Source organism: Apteryx rowi, unplaced genomic scaffold (genome assembly GCF_003343035.1).
Source record: "Apteryx rowi isolate R43461 unplaced genomic scaffold, aptRow1 scaffold_194, whole genome shotgun sequence".
NCBI lineage: Eukaryota > Metazoa > Chordata > Aves > Apterygiformes > Apterygidae > Apteryx > Apteryx rowi.
In genome coordinates this window covers 1,292,250-1,310,684 of record NW_020448241.1, presented here as the reverse complement: position 1 = coordinate 1,310,684, position 18,435 = coordinate 1,292,250, and the positions used below count along the sequence as shown (strand labels likewise).

The following is an 18,435-nucleotide window of genomic DNA, read 5'->3' as shown; positions in this document are numbered from 1 at the left end:
ACTAAGAAGTTCATTCGAGGCAAACAATCTGTCAAATTCTGATTTAACTTAATTGATTTCAGCGAATAAAAGGATAAATTTGAATTCTCTCAGAAATTAAGACAAATTTAATTGAAACATGAAATTCAACTTTCTAATCTTCTTCTGTTAAAAAATCCTTTAAATATTAAAATATAGAATATTAATATAAATCTCTTAAATATAAATCTCCACATAGTTCCATCCTATTAAAATGAATAAGATGACATAGCAAAAGTGCTAATAAAAACAATTGTCAGATATGAAAATGTGCATGTGTAAAAGCTAATCCAGAAAACTATATAAATCAATGCAAGTCAAACAATTCAGTTCAAATAAGAAATTCAAGATGTAAATCATAGCAAAATCCTGATGAAAAAAACTATAAAATTATGAGAACCAACCTCTTATACCACAAAAATATACTTTTTTTGATATGCTATGGTTGAGTTTTATATGTACCAATAAAGTAAAACCAGACTCCAGTAAAATGAGCTTCATTTCCTTTTCTAGTGTAAAAGCTGGATTTAATTTCTTGAGTGGGATTGACTTTAATATCTTTAATTCAAAATGAATTCCAATAGAGCCAAATTTTAGATTTAGTAATGAGGAAAGTAAAATACACCTGCCATAGGTTTTCTGATTATTTAGGAAAAAATGAAGGAGACACTGTGGTAAATGAGAATGCTGAACAAGTGTTCTATTATACGAGTTTTATCTGTATTTTTTTAATACAATTCACACTTATGTTAACGTTCCTTTGTGTTACCAGAACAGCACCAAGAGGCCTTGAAAAGCATGCAAGATAGTCTCTTTAAACTTAAAGAGAAGCAGTGAGATCTTCCCAAATTTTTAGAAAAAATGGATTCCTGTTTTTTGTAAAATTATTCCTTTTTACATAAAGGCTAAAGCAACTGAGGATAGGTAGTACATTTTTTTGATACTATGAGTCAGTCGGATAGTTATTTTTGCTTTTTCAAAACTTGCCTAAAAAGGAATATCATAGCACTGAATTTAGTCATATCAAGAAAATTAGAAGAATTGCTGAAGTGATCACAAGTTTATTGGCTTACAGTTCTTTACCCATGAACGATTTCCTTCTGATTTGCAAAATTTCAAATAGAAACTTTGGTATAATTCTGGATGTAATCAAACAACATGGGAAACAAAGAATCTTTGGGATCAGGCTTCTCAGTGAATGCTTACTAGTTTGAGAGCAAAATTTAACAGTTTTTAAATATCCAGCTTTCCAATCTTAATTGGAACTGCTATTCCACTAATACAACTACTGGTAACTTCCTATCACTAAGACAGGATTGGATATTACTCTCATCTTCCCCACATCAAAGATTGGTTTGGTTTTATATACTGGAGTGCAACATTTTGCACTTAGAACTTTAATGTAAGGCTGAAAAGGGACTTCAAGGCTCTATTTGCTTACATGGCATATTCCATTGTTTCTTAACAATCTCTGCCACATGAAATTAATGCTTTAATTTGGATTTGGACAGCTAAAGGTATGGATCATGCACAACTAGAGAGAGCTCAATGTGGACAATACCCACTAAAATCAAGATAATTTGCATCTTACCCAAATTATGACAGATAATGCCTAGCATAACAACACTGGGGTATATCATGTTTAATGCAATGACTAAATTGTCTAAAATCTGTTCGTTACAGTTACAATCCATTATAAAAATAAATTCTTCCTACAGTTTCTGTATGGGCAATTACCCACCATTTGCAAATTAGCAACTGGGATTATGTTTTTAAATATCTCTCAATTACTATTACTATGTTTAATACATTTTAACGTGCCTCAACCCTCATCCCCTCAAACACAGAACATTAACAAGTACAGAAAAACAACACATCCTTTTTAAGGGTGAATAACTTTTACTTCATATCAAGTCAATTTTTTTTATGGATCTTTGAAATCTACATATAGGACAAACTGGAACAGTTGTACTGCTTTAAGAAGATCTGCCACAATTACAGAGGCTAGTTAGAGCTAATTTAGAAAGTGGTTTTGACCAGCAACATTGCTGGAATGCAAGATTGTGGCTGTTCTAAATAATTCACTCTTAATATTATTCTATACTAGATTCCAGAATGCTTTCTCTGCAAGGAGTTCAGTCACCAACCTTTCCAAAGGATCCTTGTCCCAGCACTTTCAGAAGTTCAAACTGTGAAGGGTCTGCTTTCTCATGTCCTTCCTTTACATGATGAGTTATTGCAATTTCTTTGATAGTTCCTTCTTCCTGACAGAGTTAAAAATGAAGAGTAGGTCAGTGATGTACCTCCCTAAAATGCTTATAAATTCACAATAGTTTGAAAAATACAAATGCCACTGAATCCAACAACATATTCCCAAGAGTAGCTAAAAATACTGAGCAATATTGTCCCCAGAATTAAGACACTTATGCAAAATAAACTACATCTGTTACAAAAGGCAGTATTAGTGCAGTTACTATGTGGGCCTGAACTTTCAGGTCTGCATTAGAATCCAGACAATAATGCAGAGTTGTGTTCAAGTCAGCAGCTCGCAAGCTTTTCTGCTCAGGCCCATGTTGTTTGGTTCACCACCTTAGTTCCAGATTCACAACCCACTGCTGGAAATCTTTGTCTAAATCTCTTGAAGGATTCAGTCCTCTTAAAGCACACCTTGTATGTATCAAAAGGATGAGACCTCTTAGGAAAGCCCTCTTTTTTAGTACTTGAATGAGGAGGATGATGAGGCAGTGATGCTGGTGCTCACATTTATAAAATGATCTAGGGCCTAGGGCTCAGGACATTTATCCATGAAGCAAAAAAACCCAACAAATTATCCACCTGCCACCGAGAAAGTTCTGGTGAGGGAAACGTCTCATTGCCACCCAACTCATGGAAAGTCTATCCCGTAAAAGCTGCCAGTCTTTAGCATTCCTCTTTTTTCAGAAAATAAMGTCACCAGAAAGCTCTAATGGGCAGTGGATCTTCTAGTGTTTTGTGCTCTTCACTTAATTCTACATTTACATTATTATTATTATTATTAGTTTTAAACAAAATTTAAAAGTCTCCTGGAAAATCAATGCTCCTTGCTGCACAAGGAAATTACAGAACTTATCAGCAACTGTAAAAAAGGAAACCAAACACTGAGTTCTTTACAAACCACCTGAAGAATAATTGAGGCATTACTTGTGATTCAACGTAAGCAGCACTGACTGCAAGTTAACATATTAAAACGTAACACAAATAAGCTAAATGCAATTTCAACTTTTTGTGTACTCTTGTCCTGTTGTTCTTACAGGCTACAGTGAAGAAAAGTTTAAATTTAAATTTTCTTCTTTAGTTAATGAAGAATTCTCAGATCTATATTCAGTAAAATAGAGTAATTAGTGGTGGGGGAGAAGGAGCCGCATTCTAAATCTGTGCTTCTGCAGTGCTAATTTATATATTTTTCCAGTGTTCAGCAAGTATTTTTGTGCAAGAATTTTTGCTGAAAACAGCCTTTTGCACATGATCATTTCAGTACCATGTTTAAGTGCACAGCAACACCACACACACACACTTACTTCAAATGTACACTTTGGAAGAAAGCACAGAACATCCAGGCAACTTTTAAAATCCAAATGTGAAAAAAAAGAAGATATTTTAATATAAGCTTTCTTTCTTGGGTATCTTAAAACTAGTGAGACAATTAAGAACACATGCCAATTTCTGTTGCAAAACAACCAAAACTTTGCATGCATGTGTATGTATGCCTGCTGTGTATTACTTCTATTATCAGAAATAATATAAAGAAGTTATTAACAGAAACAATAAAAAGGTTTCCACCCAAAGCCTTTTTTTTTTTTTTAATCCAGAGGGAAAAAAAAGGCATGAATGCTATTACTATTGATTCAAACCCAAATCTTTATAAAGCTTGAAAGAAACACTGGTGCCTTCTACATGTCTAAGGAATTAGTTGCTGGTGGACTTTCACATTTGCATCTTTTAAATTAGTATGCAATCAATTGGATCACACACTACTAAATCCACTAATTATAATCTTAGAGAATCCCAGGAGAGGAATAGCACAGCAGAACAGGTTGCTGAGTACATATGAATTTGGGTACATTGATCCATTCCTGGTCAACTGTTTTATCTATTTGCTCCTGGCAATCTTGGGAAAGAAAAAAAAAGAAAAAAAGAAGAAAAAAAGAAGGAAAAAAGTGAAACAGGACTTCCTCAAATTTTTGTTATCTATTCAGATTCATGGGCACAAAGTGATCACGTAGGGACATTACTTTGGAAGCTTCACAAAAGGTAAAAAGAACAAGAAACAAACACAGGGAAAAAATATATTAACATGTTCTCTACACACAAATTATTTTCAAATGCAATGCAAAAATTATGTAATGAACTTTCCTGTGGTTATTTTGGGTGCCCTCTTAAAAATTGCCACTTCACATTCCTCATAGCAAGTGCATATTCTCAGTCTTCAGTTTCTCAGGGTTCAGACGCTGTCCAGGCCTTTTAAGGCAGACATAACCCAACGCTGCTTCAAACACAAATGGGACTCAAATCATCTCCTACGTTAGCAGTTTCTCCACAAGTGCCTGAGGTCAACAATAACCAGTGAGTCTTTCAGAACCCTATTTAGAAGATGTCCATGCATATCCCATTCATATGTGTGGATATGTTGATCTACCAGCTAAAATATGCTAATCTTGATAATGCAAATAGCAGGGAAAAAACCCTACACCTCAACGTATTCAAATCTCGTGTTAAAAGATCATTAAGTTACAGAATAGGACATTCATAAGGAATAAGACTTTTAAGGCCAGCCATGCATCATTCTGGGCACTAAACTAAGCACGTTTTATTCACAGGTTTCCTGTGTCAGCTTAGTGGTTATTCTATAAGACACATATGTTTGGGAGCAAGATTTATGATGAACAGATAACTATAAATTTATAGTTTCCTTTTCTTTTCGACATAATTGCTGAACATTTGTTATTTCAAGCTAAAAGTATTTTGCAAGTGCAGTTAAAAAAAAAAATAAATCTTTTTATAGAAATGCAAATTATACGCAGAAGTAATTAACCTCCACTGTACTTACTATCTACCTGAATTAAAACACAAACCTTTCGCGCTGCAAAAAGATTGCTATTTCTCAAATAGCACTAAGTATATTAGTTGATAGGTGTTGTCTTACAGTAAGCTGGGAGAAAAATAAGCCTTTTGGTCTGGTACTTAATTTGTCTTAAGCTCCATCTCTGACCATTCCCTGATATTTGAAAGAACATTTGCCCCATGTGATATACCCAAATTGAATGGGATGAGGTACAGGGTGCTCCTCTCCCCTTTTCCTCCATTCCCTGACAACTTTCACCCCACCACAGACACTCTGGCAGGTACCAGTGCTCTGGATGTTGCAACGGTGGGACAGACCCTTTCTCCCAGCTGGAACAACAGCATATTGCCTGCTCTTTCTCCAACCTTACAAATAAGAGAAGTAAAAAGGAGCTTTTCAAGTTTATACTACAGCAAAGTCTAAATGAAAGTCGCAAGACATGGAATTTCTTTTTTCAAGTCACACAGCTATCTCTTGAGGCTTTCTTCACACTAAAAAGTAAAGCTGTCACAGAAAGTCTTATTTTTGGAAATTATATTGTGTTAGTCAACTTAAAGTGTTTGCTGCTGGCCTCCCCTATTGTGAAACTAAATATAGAAGGCAAAGAAACAAACAGAAGGTAACATTACACCGAGTTTCCTTAACATTTCCTTAACAGTAGAATAGTGCTAAATCAACACTGGCCTACAAAGGAAGTGAAAAAGGCAGTGAAAAACAAGTTTGGGCCTGAATTTAAAACATAACTATTTTAGAATAACTTCCTGTATTGACATAATATGCAACTCCGAACTATTCTGGTCAATATTTAGGTGCAAGTAAGCTCTTAGGAGTGCACCTCACAACCTATGTCTATGCACAGGACTACACACACGGAAGAGAACACTGAACAGCCTGGGGAATATTCTTCAGGCAAATTAAATCCAAAAGAGAAAAAAAAAGCTAAAAAATTAATCAACAGCAAAGATAACTCATTTTTCTCTTTAGGATTCAGCTGCAAATTGGAGTAGGAAACATACTTGTCAAGAAAAAGGATATACATACACCTTTTAAGCAAGCAGCGAAAAACTATCCAACAGTTTAAGTTATAAAAATAATAGCCAAATCATATTGCTGGAAAAAATTCATATTTTAGGTACTTATCCAACACTGTAAGCACTTACTTCTGTTCTAGCGTTTGAATTCAAATCAATCTCCTTTACATTCACTTGCTATTCTAGGCTACATTAATTCCACTGTAACATTTTGTTTGTGTGGTCTTATTACAGGAGTAACTACTAGCTTATGTATTAATACGAAACTGGACTTCAAACCCTAAAGGCAGTAAAAAGAGAAGAGTTAACTGATTAAATGTTTCTCAGTAATGAAAAAGTCCAGAAAAGCAAGGAAAACATATGAGTTTGTCTATATAGAAACTTTTTATTTCTCAGATTTGTGAATTTTCAGCAGGAGATCTGACAACAGTTGCTCTTTAAGAAGTGCCCCATACAAAGCTGGACAGCATAACTCTCTGCTTGTCTTACAGGGCTTAGTTCACCTGCAGACCTTTTTTCTGAAAGGTATGTTCTTAGGGAAAACCAAAAGAAATTAAGCAGGTCTGCGGCTGGTGAACCAGGCTCTGCAGAAAGTGCTCTGAGAGCTGCCAGTATGGTGGATGATACTATTCCTACTGTTCTTACAGGCTTAGACTTCTCACTTTCATTATCGCTCCTAGTAACTCTGACATTTTTACAGATTGAGTTTTTTAGTAATTAATATAAACAACAGAAAGAGTATATAGCCCATGTCTCTTGATTCCAGATTCTTCACTCCAGGTGCCTTACACAAGGCACGAAGCTTAAGATGATTTGACAGTGGTGAGAGAAAAACAAGTGAAATGGGTCCACAACAGAGTTCTGGAGTCTGGGATTAAGCCATCTGTAAATGCTTTAAGAAAAGTAGCAGGACATGCACTTACACCACAACAGCATTGAGAATGCCCAGTAAGATATAATCCCATGGCACAACTGAAACCTAATAAATTTAGAAAATGCAGTAAAAAATGATTAGAATTTAAATAGTACTTCAAAAAAATAGAAATGTTCTTAAGCCAGAAATTTTATACAAAAAGGACAGAGAAAACCACCAACTAAAAATTAAAATAATTAAAAATATATTTAAGTGTATGCTGTGAAACCAGCGAAGTCATCCACAAGGAACAAGCTCTGAATTATCTGAATGGATGGCACAATATCAGATTTATGCCCTTCTTCCTATGAGGGAGAGGAAAGCTATCAGGAGTAAGGAACATGAACATATGCAAATACCGCAGATTCTGCTGGGCCTAAAATGTTTGGTTTCAGTTCTTCAATGAATGCATAAGCACAGTGGGAACATACACAATGACAAGCACTTGACCAAGAAATTCCAAAAACACTGGGACAGAAACCAAAGATGTAGCAAGAAAGTTTCCTTACACTCAGAGATACAAGAATCAGAAGTCATTTAATTTTTAAAAAGCAAAGCAGCAGCGCTATTTCAGTTATGGAACATTTACTTAGGAAAGGTATCCCTGGAAGACAGATTCCACCTTTTCTGGATACTCAAAGTTGTGTGAATATCAGTAAGTTTTAACACTTAACTCTTCTATGTTAGTATATTTTAGATAGAACAGAGTTATTAAAAGAGCAATTAGTTCATCAACTTCACAATGAGTAACACAGATCTGAGTATACATTCCTCAATATACTGAAAGCGTAAGTTAAAATTCTGATATATACATTATACTAAAGAGAAAGAGAAGCAGCTATCTTAAAAATACAAAGTTTTACAGTAATAGTAATAATGGAATGGTATGTTTAAATTGTCATGTGTGTAAATGTAGGGACATTTAACAGGTGCCAAGTAATTAAGTGACATAAGTCTGGAGTGGATATGAAAATATACAAGGAAGCACTTAGACTTAAGACACTCAAAGCATCCAGGTCAAATAGAATGTGACATCTTAAAACAAACGTCCACCCTGAACAGAAAGACAGTCTCTGCTGTCAGCTTCACCGAAATTAAAACTGCAATCAGTTGAAGTACATACAGAAAGCCAACCAAAAAACACCACCCAAACACAAAATTTCTAACAAGGACATGCATGCACAAAGAGATCAGACAAAAGGAAGTAGAGAGATGTTTCACTTGATTAGAGCAGTGTGTGTTTTTAAAAATCTATTTGTGGTCAAGTGTGCACAGAAGAATAACATGCAGTTTATTTTTATAATATCAAGAGCACAGATAAGTATGTGTAGCATATGCTATGAGTGTCTATAGGTATTTTTGAAAGAATACTCCATATGAAATGTGTTGAGAAATACAACAGCAAGCCTGTAACATATGAATAAAAGGTTTCATGGTGAGTGAAAGTAAAAGGCCACATACCAACTCCTGTGTTTAACAGCGATGGATATTTGAAGTTATTAAATAACTGACAAAAAGGAACAAGGGTAAAATACCCTCAAACTAATTTTGAATAAATCAAAACCTCTGAGTTTCAAGACACATCAGGTCTGGACAAAAAAAATATCAACTGACAACCAATTTCCCTCATCCGGACAAAAAAATATCAACTGACAGCCAATTTCCCTCTCAGTAAGACCATTAAATTATTTTTTTCTAATGAGTTAGAGAGGTTCAGACGACTAGGACAGACATAGTTATACACAGTCAGGTTCATCAAAATCCAGTGAGGGGAAATTCAGCATACACCAAAAAATCCTTAGGTAGGGCCTGTATACAAAAAGTTCTACCTGGACAGCAAGCATTGCTGACCAAAATCAGTCAAAATGATTTATTTAATTATTATGGACTATTTATTAATTTAAACAATAACATTGACAAACAGATTAGCAAATTTTAATCTCAAGAAACCATTAAAACAAGCCTATTTGCCATTCTGCATAATAACCACATTTTCACACCACTCCTCCAATAGCCCTCTAGAATTCTCTTTTAAAAGTACAGCTGTTTATCAGAAAGACATCTATTCTTCATTAAAAAAAAAAAAATTAAGTGAAAGAAAATTGAGAATATCCAAGTCAGGTTAGGTAACTACTGGAAAAATTAAATTAAAAACCAACATTTCTGGTTCTGACATACCCAAGTTTCACCTTTAACTCTTAATTCTGTCCAGGACTTTTAACTTAGAGCTAAGAGAGTGCAATCAGGAGCATCTTTTATGTATACTTACTTATATACTTAGTTACTATTTAACTTTCCCCTTAAAATAGGTAAGAGTTTCTTCAGTTTTCACTGGAAAGCAACTTTCTAGCACCTGGTCTTGTAAGGTCACCTCTGAATCACTTTTTATTTTTAATATTATTTTGGAATATTATTTTCCTTGTGTCAGAACTAGATATAACAATGGAGGAGCAGTTTTATGCTACATACAGAGCAAGAACCCCATACTACTCCTAGCCTGCATCTTCTTACTTTGTCCTGCAAGAATTGCAGCTGCCAATGAACTGACGGTGAGGTTGTACTCAGCTGAACGTTACAAGTGGGTAAAGCCCTGAGTCACCGCTTTCCAAAACAAAGTCAACTCGTCCCCTCTCCCCCCCCAAACTTGTGCAACATTCTTTGTTCCTAATACACAATTTAGCACTTCCCTGTAATAAAACATATTATTTTGGTTAGATCAGTTTACAATGGGATCCCAATCACTACAAACTGAACYGTCAACACTGGTGTTTTTAAGGCTCCTTCTTTTTTCCATTTGAAAGCTGAGCGGCAGTAAAATTACTGCTGTTCTCAGCTTTCATTTGAAGTATTAGCTTCATGAGCTACATAGATTTTTCTGGTTTTGTTATGAAGTAGCAGCTTTGCTTTCACCCTTCTCAATCTCTCTTTCTGGAAAGTTTTACTTCCTCTGAGATGAATGAGAGATGAATTTAAGTCATAGGTACATTCAATACAAGTGAAGATATGGTTGAAGACAAAAATGGATTCCCTGGCAAGTTACTTAGCACTGCACCAACCACTGCTGCAAGTTTCCTTTTATGATGTTGTCAGCCTTCATTGTACCTCCCGTGGGTCAGCTGGACATTATTATAGTTGGCAATATATTTTCCTGACTCTCACGTACGAAAGAATATTGATTCCTATAATCAAATACTTGGTATTTAAGGAATGATTTCAGTCATGCTAAACCTTGCAGCTGTAGGTACAGCAGTTATGTTCTGGTATATTAGTGTTCAGGACAGTGAGCTTACTGGATGATATCAAGTGATTTTAAATGGATGACTCAGTGTTGGCACAGCTCCTCTGCTCATATACATAAGGGAGGGGAGGAAAAGGAAATTAAGTCAGGAAGTCTCCTAGATGCATTTACTTTTCTAACTTGTTATGAACGTAGAATGAATTTTCAGTGTTACCTGAAAAAATAGGGTCTTTATGAATTATGCCTTCTGAAGTAAAAAAGGGCCTACAAACTGAAAATCCTTTATTTTTACCTTTTCTGCTAAGCCATAAGGAAATCTTTATCGAGGTAAAAAAGGGAGTTAAAGAATGTRGGGGCGTGCAGCACCTAGATATTTTTGAAAATCTCACTCACATTCTATGCAGTGCTACCTCCAAATCCATTATACTCCTACCTTTCTTTTTTGAAAGGCAGATTTGATAATGTCCTACAAATATTTCAATCTCCCATGACTTCTGAGAGCAATGTTACTCGGGTAAACTATGGAGTAAAAGCATTTCTAATAAATATTTGTGATTAGCATCCCATTTCAGTCACTTGACAGAACTAATGATTCCTTAAATGCTCGTACAATTGTTGTAAAAGCTAGTTAAAACTGCTGCTTTTGATGGAGTAATTATTGTAACACAACAAAAGGCAAAATGACACAATGCTTAAAATTAAGTCAAACTGACTTAAGGATATTCTCTGTACGTATTCTGTTCTACACTAATACCCAAGAGAGGCAAGAACAAAGCAGAAGCAAATTCTAGTTAACATCGATATTTAAAAAGAGAAATACAGGTTTTCACAATTTTTGACTCTGTTTCTTCTTGAACAAGATTGGAAAAGTTACACTTTCAAAATATTAGAAAAATCTCATTTCAACTGACATCAAATTATTTGTTACAGACAGCACCTACTGTTTTACCTGACAGAAGATAAGATTTTCTAAAAGCAAATGCTCTATTTGCAAGTGTTTAATTTTATTTTATTGTTAAACCTTCAAAATAAAACGGTGCATAGAGATAACCAAAAGGAAGCACTGCATTTATGTATTCACTCTGCACTCTTTGCCTTCTGCTCTTTTCCACTCCTGGCTTTCTAGTGTAGCCCAAGAGCTTCGAGACCTAGGCAGACGTCTATGTCCACGTCTGTCCCAGGTAGCCAGCTCACTCGTATGATGATGACCACTGCAGCCCTGGTTGCTGCGGTGAACTCCTCCCGTCCTCTTGGAGGCATTACAGAGGAGGCAAGTTAGGGAGTTTGAAGAACTAGTCCTGTCCCAGGGCACTGAGTCAACGGATAGATGAGGCCAGGCTGGGAAAGCTCATTCTGAGGAGGAAAAGTATCTTCCGAATTAAATACGAAGGCCAGGACAGGAGTGGGGAATTTACTCCTTCCTTCCCTAAGCAACTGGGAGCGGTAGGCTGTTTAGCAGGTAAAGCTGTAAAGCTGAGGAATTCCTGTAATCATTTTAAAAGCCCGCTGTCTGTCACCAAGAATTAAAAACAGTTTTGTAATGCAATTCTTTTTTCACCAAACACCAYGGAATTATCTCACGAACTAGACTGTGCATGTCAGCATTGGAAAAAAAATACTCACAGAACGGAATTTGCACTTCCCAGTAACTTTGATAGGAGTTTTGCTCTTACTTCGTAAACTCTGGTCCTTAAGAGCATTGCAATTCAAAAACATTTTGAAGTTAAAAAAAAAACAACTATTTTTTAAAAAGCAGGAATATATTCAGTACTAATCTATGAAAACTATGAATTTTGTTTTATGTCAATAATATTCTAAAACTTATGCTGTCTGAAAACTCCTAGTTTGGTCATAGCTATAAACCGTACTGTCTAGCATTTTAAACTCAACAGAACATTATAGACAATATAGGAAAGCTGCTATAAGCAGATAATGTCATTTTTTGCTCACTTTAAGAAATACCACTCACCTTGCCTGTGGAAAATAACTATCCTTCAGGATTCTGAGTTTACAGGTGTTAATTTTACAGGATTTACCTGTATACACTTATCCTATGTTCTGTTGTTCTACATGCAGGTCCTGTTTTAGTGTTTCAGTTACAGCAAGCAGATTTAATTTCAGTTTTTAACAGCTATTGCAAAGTATGAACCAGTACGTTGGCTAGCAGATGTTAAGTTACAATTTTATTTACAGATCAGTAGACTTACATCACTTAAAATGTTAGGTCAGTATATAAGAGCACGCAAGAAATTGTTTGCACTGAGAAGTATTTGCAGACTTAAAGGAGGAGAAACATGAAAATTCATTTTAGTTTTAGAGATAAAATGCCCTATCACAATGCACATTTCCATATATTGTTAAATAGCTCAGTGCTCAGGATAAACTTAAAAAAATCTTTTATATATGAACATATGCTTAACAATGAGACAAACTGTACAGATTAAATATCTGTTATGACAAAATTATCACTTTAAAGTTGAAATTACCATAACTATCTATAACACAAATAAAATTCACTATTCTTAATACCATATTCAGAAGTAAATTTAAGAAATGAGCCTGAGTTCTCCACAGACAGCCATATTCTACCATTTAAAGTACTATATAAAAGAGTAACTATTAAAGCAACCACTAAGCATTAATTTTAAAAATGCAAACTTTTTTTTTAATTTTAAATAAAGCCAGACTAGCAGCTAGAAGACTTAAAACACAGCTACACTCAAATATATTTCTGGAGAAAATATAATACTAGTAAGTTTTACAGCATTTTCAGAGAAGGTAAAAAAAATTTCAATAAGGTTGAATTATCAATTATTTTAGAAACTTCACCATAATATGAACACAACATATAAAGGCTTTTTAGTAAAACTAAAAGACTTTGCATTCAAACAGCAGAGTTCATAAAGCACTAAAGACTAAAGTCTCTTAGAGATTAGAAGTTTAAACCCTGCTTGTACTATAATGAAATTTTCCCTATCCTTTTAAAGAAGAAACTAAGCTCACCCGAACTGAACGAACGCGTAGAGCCAGAAACTTAAACATGACTAAGAACCCATGATGTTTAGATTTTCTGACTGAGCGATCCTAAGTCTAGCAGGGAAGACCAGCCCCAGCATTTTTGCTGTGACCAGTTGTTCCGGCAATTAGAAAATTTCCTGTCAGGCAAGTCAGAMAATTGGGGGGGGGGGAGGCAGAAGGGGAGGGAAAAAAAGAAAAAGAAAGAAAAGAAGTCCAAGAAATTGGGCTTTTTATTTTTTTCCTGTAGTAAAGAAAAACTGGGCAGTGGTGGTACTCGTGTCGCCGATGCTACAGAGATCAACACAGGAAACCAGCAGATTACCTGATAGCAACATGCTGTTGCAGATGTTATTTATTCCTGGTTCCCAGAAAAGAACAAAAAAGACCAACACCTACTTCAGAAATCGAGTTACTAAGCAACATATTAGTAGCTGCTCAAAACAGTAACTACTTTAAGTTCTACATGAGATATTTGTATTTCTATGAATTTTAGCTTAATTGTACTAAGTATTTTAAGACACTATAAATCCTTACTTTTCAGACTTCAATGCAGAGAATGTGGTATGCTTACATTTAATGACAACTTTTATTTACTAGAGTTGTTAAGAGGACCAAACTGACCTTGTGCATAGCCCTTTGAAATCCCTGTGCATAGAAAACGCTACACAGATGTTATGGAGGGTTAGGCCAAGAGAGACTGCAGAAATTATTTGAATTGGATCACCCAGCTCAAATGTCTGACTTAGGCACAAATATTATAATGCTCTTTAAAGAATGCATTTTTTTTTAATTAATAAAAAAATCCACTACATTTTCTTTGAATGTTTGGTGGAAAAAAAAAAACAAACAAACCACAAGCTTCAAATGTTTCTAGGAATTACAAGTCAATCCAACTATATCTAATCGCTAAAGACAAAGCATAAGTTTCTAATTCAATCTATTTAGTACCTGAAATATTGATCTGTTTAGTGACTTTTAAGTGCCTTTAACTTTTTTGATCTTTATTAAAAACACAGAATTAAAAACCACTGAAAATCAGGGCATGCTCTAGTAGAATATGCAGCAAGGCTGCTTTTCCTCAAGCAAAAAATAAAATGAAATACATGCAAGTAAAGACACAGTCAAGGACACAACCAAATATTCAGCTATAAACAGCTCCAGGTGATTCCATTTAGTGAATCTGTACCAAAGGAAATACAAAGTAAAATACTGTACTACTTCCTGCACAAGACATTAAAACAAACAGCCCCCCCCAAAGTACCATTCCTCCCTTGACTGGGTTCTAACTAATGCCTGGATGTATGTTTATTTTCAAATCTGGATTACTGCAATTTCTTCAGGCTCTAATTCCTCTACAGAAGACAGACCTGGTAATCTCTTCTTTTTAAAGTGAAACAGAACATGTCACTTCCATTTCTATACTGCTTTTCTCTACCACCTCCTTGCTTGTCTACAGTATCAGTTTCTAACTTTGCCTTTAAAATCTGGATTATACATCTCCCCAGYGTAAGGGAAGTCCCTCTTGCCTAAATACAGAGCTGAAATAAAGACTCCTCATTCCCAGCCTTATCAGGGCTCCACAAGCAAGAACATGCTCCCCTCCCCCCCTTTTTTGCCTTTTCTTGTACTTTTCTATGTCTTTATTTATGTCACATTCACAGGGAATGATCTTCCAAATTCTATGTACTGAATACACACAATTAGTAAAATTATACAGACATTCTGTAACTACGACTATACCATGAATCCTCAGTTGCAATGTGCTATGTATATTACAGCCTGTTTGAAAGAAAGGGCTTCTACTACAACAGCAGTAAAGCAGCATAAAGCACAATGATTCAAATTTTGTTTTGGGATAAACAAAACTTCTTAAACACAAGGAGGTTACTGCAACAGAAGCATTTCTTCAAGTATTTCATAAATGGTTTGAAAACTACTTGAAACTTTCCTCGCTTCAGTCTCTTTAACCACCCAGCTACTTCCCCTTCGAAAACTGTAATTGAGAAACTACAGTTAATACAAAATTTACATGCCCAAGGCAAAAACAACAACAACAACAAAAAGTAGGACCATTCAAGGTCCTTGCCTTGCCCTCTCGAGAACATGTATGAAGGCACTAAGAACACCAATCTCCTTCAAATCAGTATAATTTTTAAGTCTGTGGTAGCAAGGATCACTAAAATTGGAAATGAATAGTAAAGTGGTGAGACCCACACCAGCTGCAAAGCCTTTTAAAACTGACGAGTTACTGTGGGTAAATAACATTTTTCTTTTCTTTTTCTAGTAAAGGTATGAGTGTATTCCTCTGCAGATAAACCGTATCCGCTAAGGGTGACAGGAATAAGGCATTTCAACTGCAACATGTGAACAATTACTGACTACTGTTCTCCCAACCCTTTTCTCTGACCTTGCAAAGAAGTGCAAAGCCTGGTGCTCGGGGTCAGGGGGTTCCTTCCTAATAATAGTTCTCCTAGAACTGGCATGGGTCTGCAGCAGGTGACAGAAATTGCTTGTGTTCTGGGAGAATAAAGCCTGCCTGGTTCCCAAAGAGCACTACCAGCCAACCAGAAACATAAGATATATGCTACATAATCCAGTTTGAGACGCTCTGAGGCGACAGCTTGCCCTTTCAAATATTCCTTCATAAGAGAAGGAGACAGGTTAGAGGGCAGCAATCCCCAACAGGGAAGTTCATGATAACAAGGACAAATTGCTCCAGCAAATTGCACGCCTTACCTTGAAATCTTTGATAAAGATTTGCATAATACACATTTATTAGGAAACACAACTGCCCCCCCAAAAAAGGAATTTCCTGTGTGTGTCAGTGAGAGGTGAGTCAATTGCAGATTGGATTAAAAAAACAAAACAAAACAAAAAAACCAACACGCAAAACAGATTGCAGAAGTCTGCTTGCCCAATACGTTTCCTCCTTCTATATAGGAAAGTGGGTTTATCTCCCATCTCTCCCTTCAATAATTTCAATTTGGATGTTCTGAACTTACAAAAGTGAAGACAAGATTTCATCAGACTTGCCATGCAGCAGCTCAAGAGCATGGGGCTGACAGCTTCCACCAAGAGCAGGAGAGCTAAGAGAAGCTGGAGGAACTCTCAAAGCAATACTGAACAYGTGCAAACCCACAAGTTTCATCAAATAAAACATGCATGCTACAGCTGGACACTCTCTCCTACATATAAACAAAAAAGTCACTTGAAGCATTTCATCTAAGTGGAGTCTATTAGGTGGATTGACATAATCTTCCAATACCCTCAGTCTGAGATGCATAATAACGCAAATTAAGTCTTTATGCTGCTAAACAAGCAAGGCTCTGTAATATGGATTACCTTCAATTATCTGGAAAAAAACAAAGATGGAGTATACATACAAGGAATGAAAACCCCTCATTTGATAAAGGTCAACAGTGGAAGAACAGAGATCTGCTTTTTGGAGTTTTCAAAAGCTGAATAATATATTTCATAATAAAAATGCTTGCATAGCCAAAACAGCAATATTCAATTAATCAGAGGGTGTGGCAGTTTCCATCTGCCAGTTTACAGCTTTTCAGGGCTACCATCTGTTTTCTCTTCGTGTAACAAGTAAACTGCTTGACTTTTAATGGTGCTTATGCTCTCAAATTACTCAGCTTTCTGATCAAGATCCAGGAAGTATGCTGCACCTAAGACACCAAGCACAAAAGAAGCCACTCACAGAAAATTCATTAGGAGATATCAATAAAAAAGTTTTGCTGTGACCTTTCCTCCTCGCTTGAAGACATCTTGAAAAAATATCCCAAGGTTTGCCTTTTCTACCTGGGTTTGACACATACAGTTACTTTTCAGATTAAGAGCTTTGCAACATTTACAAGGATGCTGCAAATTCTTATGGAAGGACCATTAAGTCCATCCTTACAAAGGTAAGATACATGCACTTCATTGTAAAAGTCTAGCAAAATTCATCCAAGCTGGAGTCCAGCCCAGTGCTTTGGAAAATATTGAGCTTGCAGTTTCATTACATTGGAGAAAAAAGGTGCTCTGCCTTTTACAGTTTCTGAAAGAGTTGAGCATGGAGAAGGGAATAACTGCATTCAGTTTTTACAGACTTCAATTTTCAGTTTGCAAAACTTACTTATTCAATAATCAAGTTCTATTATAAAACAGAATTAAATATATTTATTTAATAAAATACATTAGGAGTGTAAGAATTATGAACCAACTTAAAGTCCTAGYTCAGTATTTGTACTCCAGATTGTTTCTTTCACTCTATTACATACTGGCCCTTCTTTCATTAAATAACCAAATTCTCTGCTGGCATTAACTAAAACTACGACTCACTACCTAACAACGAACATGGTGTTATATTAAATTATATAATATCATGGATTCAAACAACTGCATTAGTAAGGCTGTAAAGAAAGCTTCCTCAGTTTGATTTCCACATAAACAGGTAACAACTACACTTTCTTGAATGTGTAGGCAACATGAAAGAATAACTCATGTACATGCCTCATCTCTCAGTAAAACTACAAAAATAGTRAAAGTTTCAGTATTTTATTAATGATAATTTTAGCTGAAACGGCCACTTGGTTAACTTAAACATCAGCTGTGCCTGTGAAAAATGAGAAATACCAGCCACAATAGTCACTGATTATAGGTCTATAAATACTCATGAACTCAAATGTTTCTGTAGCATTTAAGAAACTCTAGCTTATCACTTACAAACTCTACTGCATAGCTGCATTAAAATAATAACAAACAAAAAAGTTTTGAAAATAGGAGTTCTCACTGGTACAAGGCTATAATGCTAAAAAAAAAAATCAAGGTGAAAAGAATCACAGCTAACAGAGGCAGTGAACAGATGCAGCAGTTTGCGCAGCAGTTCAGGCAGAAGGGCGCAAGAAGGCACCTTCGTTTCCGATCCCAGCGGTGTACGCTTCCTCAGGTATGGTCATGATACGCCACAGAGCACATTCCTCAGTAGCTGTTGGAGTTGCTGCATGAGCTGTGTCAGAGGCTTGGACACAGACAGACCCTCTGACAGCTGATGCAGCCCTACAGGTCTCAGGCTGCAGGGAGTGCTTGCGGCCTCTCCGAGAGGCCTGGGCTGACAGTCAGCTCTCCT

General features: G+C 35.8%; 1 protein-coding gene across 3 annotated transcripts in view; it reads right to left on the bottom strand.

Annotated features, from left to right (window-relative positions):
- RPS6KA3 (ribosomal protein S6 kinase A3) overlaps positions 1-18,435 on the bottom strand; it is a 68,467-nt gene that overhangs the window by 41,498 nt on the left and 8,534 nt on the right. For 2 of the 3 annotated variants that reach the window (XM_026062838.1, XM_026062839.1), the window contains exons 2-3: positions 11,925-11,990; positions 2,166-2,282 (exon numbers count right to left, since the gene is read on the bottom strand). In XM_026062838.1, the coding sequence (XP_025918623.1) occupies positions 2,166-2,282; positions 11,925-11,990 (183 nt within the window). The remainder of the gene's footprint in view (positions 1-2,165; positions 2,283-11,924; positions 11,991-18,435) is intronic. The other variant, XM_026062840.1, reaches the window with a different exon arrangement.